Raw genomic sequence first — 8925 nt, 5'->3', positions numbered from 1 at the left:
CCCATCATAACAGATGCCCAGCCACACACTCTCAGCCACTCACTGGAAAATCCACCATTCCCCCTGGGTACCCTCATAAGATCAGAGCATCTTCTGAAGCCCCCTTCTGGGAGCAGCATAGGACCACCTTGGTGTTACTCAGACCCTAACCATGTGATCCCTGGAAGTCACAGAAGGTGAAGAGGAAGAATGTAGCTGGGGAAATAGCTTCATTGGTAGAGCATCAGACTCTCATACCTTAAGTTCATGGTTCTGTCTCCAGCACCTCACGTTCTGGAATGGTGTTCTGGAGTCTCTCTTCTCTCTGCCTCATGTATTATAAATGAAAAATAGATATTAAAAGTATTTGTTTAAGGCTGGAAGATTACTGAAGCAGTAAGGACAAAGTCTCCTTTTCTTTTTCTTTTCTTCTACTTTTTTTTTTTTAACCTTTCTTTACTTATTGAATAGAGACAGCCAGAAATCCAGAGGGAAGTGGGTCATAGAGAGGGAGGGAGACACCTACAACACTGCTTCACCACTCATAAAGCTTTCCCACTGCAGGTGGGGATCGAGGGCTCAAACCCAGGTGCTTGCGCATTGTAACCTGCATTCAACCAGGTGCGCCACCACCTTATCTCTGGCCTAGAGTTGCAGGCTGCCACTCTGCTGCTGGAGCCCCCTCCCCTCTCAGGCTGTGCCCACTCTCCCCCACAGAGGACATCTTCCCCTGCAAGGACTGTGGCATCTGGTACAGAAGTGAGCGGAACCTGCAGGCCCACCTCCTCTACTACTGTGCCAGTCGCCAGAACTCTGGAGCGCCTGTCCCCAATGCTGATGAGAAGCCCAAGGAGACCTACCCCAATGAACGTATCTGCCCCTTTCCCCAATGCCGCAAGAGCTGCCCCAGTGCCAGCTCCCTGGAAATCCATATGCGCAGCCACAGTGGTGAGTCAGACCCTCATCTAACCTAGTGTGTGTGTGTGTGTGTGTGTGTGTGTGTGTGTGTGTCCCTCTGCCCCACCTAAGTTACCCAAGGTGACACATGCACCCCACCTGTACAACAAGGGGCTGCTCAAGGCTGCTGGAGCCCACCCATAGGCTTCAGGTGGGCAGCTCACCCATCTGTGTTCCAGGAGAACGCCCCTTCGTGTGTCTCATCTGCCTATCAGCCTTCACCACCAAGGCCAACTGTGAGCGGCACCTTAAGGTGCATACAGACACACTGAGCGGTAGGTGGGAACCGGGAGATAGTGGGGGGCTATGAGGCCCAACCCCACACACACACACCACAGCACTAACTCTACAGCTACCTGCAGGTGTCTGCCACAGCTGCGGCTTCATCTCCACCACAAGAGACATCCTCTACAGCCACCTGGTGACCAACCATATGGTATGCCAACCAGGCTCCAAGGCTGAAATCTACTCAGCAGGTGCCGGGCACCCAGTGGCCAAACTCCCTCCAGGTGAGTCCCTGCCCCCAGGAGTGGGAAGGAAAGGGTTTGTCCAGGAGACTCAAGAGTTGGGGTCCATGGCCCCTTCTACCCTCACGCCTCCCCAGGTCAGGCCCAAGCAGAACCTGCTCAGGCCTGAGTGTGGTGGCCTTGGGCTCTCCCCACAGCAGACAGCCTGGCCAGTTTCCAGCAGCATACAACCCTGCAAGGAGTCCTGCCCACTACAGACCAGTGCCCAGCGCCCACACCCTCGCCAGGACCCGACAGAAAGGCTGTGGTAGAGGCCACCAACGGAGAAACCAGAGCAGCCCCCCTGAATGGGGGCAGCGGTGAGCCTCCTGCAACAGCCAAGGCAATCAAGGTGGAGGTGGAGGAGCCCAAAGCAGAGCCAGGGACTCCGGCCCCTTCTCGGACTCCGTCACCACCCAGCCCTGCTCCGGTCAAAGTGAAGGCGGAACTCTCCAGCCCCACACCGGGCTCCAGCCCTGGGGCGGGGGAGCTGGGCTTAGCAGCTGGGACCCTCTTCCTGCCACAGTTCGTACTGGACACGGGCGCAGCGCCCCCTGCCTCTGAGATACTGGCCAAGATGTCCGAGCTGGTACACAGTCGCCTGCAGGGGAGCGTGGGGGGCGCGCCCGCTGGCCACCTTGCGGGAGCCCCCAAGGGCGCCACGTGCTTCGAGTGTGATATCACCTTCAACAACGTCAACAACTTCTATGTGCATAAGCGCCTGTACTGCTCAGGCCGCCGTGCCCCAGACGAGCCCCCAGCCCGTCGAGCCCGGGCGCCCCCGCTGCCCCCAGTCCCCGATGCAAACTCGTCACCAGGTCCTGGGGCGCGAGAGGACGAAGCAGGGGGCGCGGCCACACCAGAGGCGGAGGTGGCCGGCAGGGGCAGCGAGGGCAGCCCGAGCCCAGGCAGCGGTGCAGACGAAGCGGACGATGACCCCCGCCGGACACTGTGCGAAGCCTGCAACATCCGCTTCAGCCGCCATGAGACCTACATGGTGCACAAACGCTACTACTGCGCCTCCCGCCACGACCCCCCACCGCGCCGGCCTGCATCCACGGGAACTCCCGGGCCCACGGTGCCCTCCGCACCGCCACTGCGCACACGCAGGCGCCGCAAGCTCTACGAGCTGCACGCAGCAGGCTCCGCCCCCCCGGCGGCAGGCTCCGCCCCCCAGACTTCTAGCCCGGGGCCTCAGGGTCCCACCCCCGAGCCCACCAATTCCCCAAGGCTCCCAGCCGGAACCGAACCGGGCCCCGCCCCCGCCGAGGGTCCAATAGACCTGAGCAAGAAGCCACGGCGCCAGGCACTGGACGCAGCACCTGCCACCAGCCTGCCTGCCCTGGCGGACTACCACGAATGCACGGCCTGCAGAGTGAGCTTCCACAGCCTCGACGCCTACCTAGCTCACAAGAAATACGCGTGCCCCACCACCCCTCGCCTGCGCAGCACGCCTGACGACACCCCCGTCGTGTGCCCCTACTGCCCTCCCAATGGCCTGGTCCGCTGCGACCTAGTGGAGCACTTCCGCCTGGCACACGGACTTCGGGTGGGCGAGGCCAGGACCCCCTCACCGGCTGCCTCCCGGGACAGTCCCCATGCTGGCGGCCCGGAGCGCAGGGAGCCCCCGGCCCCGGATGGCAGTCCCCGGCCAGGCCCACCCGCGTCCCCTGCACACTCAGACAAAGGCGTGCAAACCCCCGTGCCCAATGGCAACCACAGGTTCTGCCGCCTGTGCAACATCAAATTCAGCAGCCTGTCCACCTTCATTGCGCACAAGAAGTATTACTGTTCCTCACACGCTGCAGAGCACGTGAAATGACCCAGCACCCAGACTGGAAGCGGCTGGGCACCCCTTGTCCTGACAGAGGAGAGACCCTGGACAGCTCCCATACACAGATACATGCTCAGACCTCTGAAGAGGGACTGCAGTAGGCAGTACCCTCTAGGACACTTAGCACTTAAGTCCAGTTTGATGAGCAAGATGGTGATGCATCCTAGTTCCTGGGCAGGGGGCCTCGAATGGGCATACACTCCCCCACCCCTCCTAACACACAGTCAGCTGAATAGAGCCCTAGGAGGAGCCCACAGAAGCTCTATCTGGGTCACCAGATATAAAGGGAAGGGTTGGTTTTATCCTACCTAGTCTACGGCCCCTGCCTGTTTCTGGGGCCTGATGTCACCAGTCCACTCAGAAGCCAGGGAGGAGTCTAGAAGTGAGAGCGACCTGGGAAGGATGAAGCCCTTTGTTGGCTGAGGCTGGTAGGGGAGAGGGGACAGTTGACTTCCAGGGATGAATAAGGTAGGAGAGGGATACCATGACCCAGACTGGATCCATGGGAGCCAAATCCTGAGCTGTGGGCAGTGTATTCTCATGATGGCAGCACTGGGCTTCAGAGACAGGCACCCCAGTCTGCCCTGCTGGCACTGTGGAGACTACCCATGCCATCCAGAGATTTCTGGCAGTACCAGGTGTATCCAGCTGTAGTCTCACTGCTTCACAGTGGGTGGCCACAGGAACCTGTTATCGCAGATTTCCTGCTAGAAAATGTGCCCAGTGGTCCTTTCCCAGCTTCACTTGAAGTGGCAGAATGCCTTTCCAAAACAAGCTTATCTAGCAGTCCATAATGGATAAGAATGAACTATGACTTCTGACTTCTCTGCCTCAGAATAACCAGGTGTTTCTCCCTGACCCCCAGATTTCCTCTTCCACTCAGGCCCTGCAGAGGAGTGTAGGAGTGTCAGGTGTTGAACAGGAACAACCCACAGCATAGCCCAGAGCCCCTGTCCATCAGACACATGCCCTTTTGCCTGTCCCAGTTGGTGCTGAGTCCAGAGCCTGGACCAGATGACTACCTGGCCACTGCAGTCAGGCTCCCACACTTGAGATCCGGTACAAGGGATGGAGGGAGGGTCCCTGGCACCCCTCCTTGCAAACCAACTTGACCTCCCCTCTGGGAAGAGGTCAGTAGCCCATGGTCCCATCCCTCATTTGCATTGTTCTGCATGAATTTGCATGGAGTCCCAGGCTCCATCTCCAAGCCAGACTGCAATTGACCTGCACACTGTTCTGAAAACATGCCTGACCCTGAAGGTTAATGTATGTAAATTTAAAAATAAATATTTTTAAAAGGTCCTAGGGGAACAGGAATATGTTTCTGGAAGGGGAAAAAAAAAACATTTTTTTTTTCCCTAGCCAGAGCACTGCCTAGCTCTGGCTTATGGTGGTGAAGGGGTTGAAGCTAGAACTTTGGAGTCACAGGCATTAGAGTCTCTCTGCTTAACCATTGTGCTATCTTTCCCACCCCCCAAAAAAATCCTTAAAGGTGGAAGGAGAGGAAGGTATGGAGGTCTCCACTCAACTGGTGAGTCATGCCAATACCTGCTATGGTTAAAAAGGCAGTGCCCAGAGAAATGTGTGGAAGAATGCTAGAGAATCTTCTAGAATCTTCTGACAGCTCGGGAGGCAAGGCAACCCTGTGGTCCCTGACCCAGACCAGAGAGACCCTCTGAATCCCATCCAGTCATTGGCTCCACTTTGGACTCTGGAGGGCTGTACTGTCTGAATAAGGGTCTGTGTTTCACAGCCCCCAGCACAGGAGCCTGCAGTCACCTGCTTTCACTGAATTGTGCTTGACCTCCCCAACATATGCCCAAGACCTGGGCATATCCAAGACTGAACTGTTTTGTCTCCCAGATGTACACTGGACCCATCATCCCAAGATAGCAATAGCATCACCTCCTCATGAGTCAAAGTGACCTCCAACACCCCCTCTCTGCCTCCCGTCACAATCTGCGTCTAGGTTCACCCCTTCGCTGGACTCCCCATCCCATCTGCAGACCTCAGAACAAATCTTCTCACTACCTCTTGGAATACCCATCACCAGCTCTGCCTATTAACACTTCATTGGCACCACTGAAGTGGTCTACATACCAGATGGCACCATGCCCTGCTTCAGACCTTCAGGGGATCCTTAGCAGCCCTGGTCACCCCAGCAGCTCTGTCCATTCTGCTGTCTTTCACTTTGGAGAGTGCCCTCTTTGTCCCATGTTGCTCAGCTTAGGGCCTTCCCTGATGCTGTCACCTGCTTACCCCATCACAGTGGCCCTTTCCTGGGTCTCCTGATTTCCCCACCCTTTTATTCCTCCCTGCAGGCCTCTTGCCCTGACCACTGCTTCTTGGGCACCCTGTATATGGCCTGGCACCGGGGAAAGGCTCATGACCCTGTAGTCAGGAAGGAGAGACTTAACCAGTCCCCCTTCCACATAGTGCCCTTGCATCTCCCCAGAGCCAGCTCTGACCAGATGACATGGTGTCCCATGCTCAGTTCATTGTCACCTGCAGCCCTAGCACCTTTGGGCACTTGGTGACCTACGCTGCCTACATAAACCACCCCCCAACACAACACACACACACACACACACACACACACACACACACACACACACCTGCACAGTCCTGTGTGAGTTCAGTTCTGGGTACCAAAGCAGGTGGACATTATTGCCAGCAGAGGACAGAAGTGACTCGTTTGTGTACCCATGCATTCTGATGGAGATGCAGCTCCTCCCAGCTGTCCTCATGTCCACTCATTTCTTGAACCCGTGAACCCCATTAGCAAAATCAAAAAGAGCAGCAAAATTTCAGTGTAACAAAACTTTTCCAGGGATCTCGACTGTAGATCTATAGAGTCTCCCTGACTAGTGGGGGAGGATTGTAGGAAGGACATACATATTCACTCATGCACATACACATGCACATACATGTACACACACACACACACACCCTGCCTGACATCCTTGAGTGACACCTGAGGGATATAGCCTATAGTCCCACATAGAAGGAGTTCTGTCACAGGAGCAGTGGGGGCAGGCAGGGACTGCTTGTCCTTTGTGGGATTTTCTGGGTTTCCTGATATCCCCTTCACATTCACCTCTAGTCTCTGCAGAGATAGTGGCTCACAGGAAGTTTTCTTATTTTTTTTTTAATTTCTTTATTGGGGAATTAATGTTTTACATTCAACAGTAAATACAATAGTTTGTACATGCATAACATTTTCCAGTTTTCCATATAACAATACAACCCCCAATAGGTCCTCTGTCATCCTTCTTGGATCTGTATTCTCTCCACCCACCCACCCCAGAGTCTTTTACTTTGGTGCAATATGCCAATTCCAGTTCAGGTTCAACTTGTGTTTTGTTTTCTGATCTTGTTTATCAAATTCTGCCTGAGAGTGAGATTATCACATAATTATCCTTCTGTTTCTGACTTATTTCACTTAACATGAATTTCTCAAGGTCCATTCAGATCGGCTGAAAACGGTGAAGTCACCATTTTTTACAGCTGAGTAGTATTCCATTGTGTATATATACCACAACTTGCTCAGCCACTCATCTGTTGTTGGACACCTGGGTTGCTTCCAGGTTTTGGCTATTACAAATTGTGCTGCCAAGAACATATGTGTACACAAATATTTTGGATGGGTGTGTTGGGTTCCTTAGGATATATCCCCAGGAGAGGAATTGCAGGGTCATAGGGTAGGTCCATTTCTAGCCTTCTGAGAGTTCTCCAGACTGTTCTCCACAGAGGTTGGACCAATTGACATTCCCACCAGCAGTGTAGGAGGGTTCCTTTGACCCCACACCCTCTCCAGCATTTGCTGCTGTTACCTTTTCTGATGTATGACATTCTCACAGGAGTGAAGTGGTATCTCATTGTTGTCTTGATTTGCATTTCTCTGACAATCAGAGAATTGGAGCATTTTTTATGTGTTTCTCGGCCTTTTGGATCTCTTCTGTGGTGAATATTCTGTCCATGTCCTCCCCCCATTTTTGGATGGGGTTATTTGTTGTTGAGTCTGGCAAGCTCTTTATATATGTTGGTTACTAGCCTCTTGTCTGATGTATGGCATGTAAAGATCTTCTCCCATTCTGTGAGGGGTCTCTTAGTTTGGGTAGTAGTTTCTTTTGCTGTGCAGAAGCTTTTTAATTTGATGTAGTCCCATAGGTTTATGTTTGTCTTAGTTTTCTTAGTAATTGGATTCGTTTCTTTGAAGATGTCTTTAAAAAAATTTTTTTTTCCTCCAGGGTTATTGCTGGGCTAGGTGCCTGCACCATGAATCCACTGCTCCTGGAGGCCATTTTTTCCCCTTTTATTGCCCTTGTTGTTGTAGCCTCATTGTGGTTATTATTTTCCCCCTTTTTTATTTCTTTATTGGGGAATTAATGTTTTACATTCAACAATAAATAGAATAGTTTGTACATGCATAACATTCCCCAGTTTCCCATATAACAATACAACCCCCACTAGGTCCTCTATCATCCTTCATGGACCTGTATTCTCCCCACCCACCCACCCCAGAGTCTTTTACTTTGGTGCGATATGCCAATTCCATTTCAGGTTCTACTTGTGTTTTCGTGGTTATTATTATTACCATTGTTGATGTTGATCATTGTTGGATAGGACAGAGAAATGGAGAGAGGAGGGGAAGACAGAGGGGAAGAGAAAGATAGACACCTGCAGGCCTGCTTCACTGCCTGTGAAGTGACTCCCCTGCAGGTGGGGACCCGGGGGCTCGAACTGGGATCCTTATTCCGGTCCTTGCCCTTTGCGCCACGTGCACTTAACCCAATGCGCCACCGATGTCTTTAAAATTTATGCGGAAAAGAGTTCTGCCAATATTTACCTCTAAGTATCTGATAGTTTGTTGTCTAACATCCAAGTCCTTGATCCACTTGGAATTTACTTTTGTATTTGGTGAAATCTAGTGGTTCAGTTTCATTCTTCTGCATGTGTCAACCCATTGTTTCCAACACCATTTGTTGAAGAGACTCTGCTTTCCCCATTTAATAGTCTGGGCACCTTTGTCAAAGATTAGATGTCCATAGGTGTGGAGGCTTACTTCTGGGCTCTCAATTCTATTCCACTGGTCAATGTGACTATTCATGTTCCAATACCAAGCAATTTTGATGACAATGGCTCTATAATACAGTTTGAGATCTGGGAGTGTGATGCCTCCAGTTCTGTTCTTTTTTCTCAAGATTGTTTTGGCAATTCTAGGTCTTTTCTGGTTCCAGATAAACATTTGTAGCATTTGTTCTATTCTCCTAAAAAATGTGCTTGGGATCTTGATGGGGATATATTCATTCTTATTAATTATTAATATATTCATTCTTATTAATTCATTCTTATTAATATATTCATTCTGATTATGTTAATTCTTCCAACCCATGAACATGGAATATCTTTCCACTTCTTTGTGTCTTTTTCAGTTTCTTTGAGTAGTGACTCATAATTTTCAGTATACAAGTCTTTCACTTCTTTGGTTAGGTTTACTCCTAGATAATTTATTGTTTTTGTTGCTATAGTAAAAGGAATTGATTTCTGGATTTCAATTTCTTCTAACTTAGTGTTTGCATAGAGGAATGCCACTGGCTTTTGAATGCTAATTTTGTAGCCTGACACCTTACTGTATTGCCTGATGAT

General features: G+C 51.6%; 1 protein-coding gene across 1 annotated transcript; it reads left to right on the top strand.

The window, feature by feature from the left end:
* The first annotated feature begins 582 nt into the window (after positions 1–582).
* On the top strand, positions 583–4578 carry LOC103121420 (zinc finger protein ZFPM1). Its single transcript, XM_060183996.1, has 4 exons — positions 583–927; positions 1116–1211; positions 1299–1445; positions 1601–4578. The coding sequence occupies exons 1-4, from the start codon at positions 912–914 to the stop codon at positions 3262–3264; spliced, it is 1923 nt and encodes a 640-aa protein (XP_060039979.1). The 5' UTR covers positions 583–911; the 3' UTR covers positions 3265–4578.
* Positions 4579–8925: the final 4347 nt, after the last annotated feature.

The sequence above is a fragment of the Erinaceus europaeus genome, unplaced genomic scaffold, assembly GCF_950295315.1.
Source record: "Erinaceus europaeus unplaced genomic scaffold, mEriEur2.1 scaffold_1128, whole genome shotgun sequence".
Taxonomy (NCBI): Eukaryota; Metazoa; Chordata; class Mammalia; order Eulipotyphla; family Erinaceidae; genus Erinaceus; species Erinaceus europaeus.
The sequence above is the reverse complement of the archived record's forward strand: the minus strand, read 5'-3'. Positions and strand labels throughout refer to the sequence as shown.

Excerpts from the sequence above, each read along its gene's own strand:
- LOC103121420 (XM_060183996.1), top strand. Across the intron at positions 1,212-1,298 it reads GCATACAGACACACTGAGCG|GTGTCTGCCACAGCTGCGGC; the intron begins GTAGGTGGGAAC and ends AGCTACCTGCAG. Across the intron at positions 1,446-1,600 it reads AGTGGCCAAACTCCCTCCAG|CAGACAGCCTGGCCAGTTTC; the intron begins GTGAGTCCCTGC and ends CTCTCCCCACAG.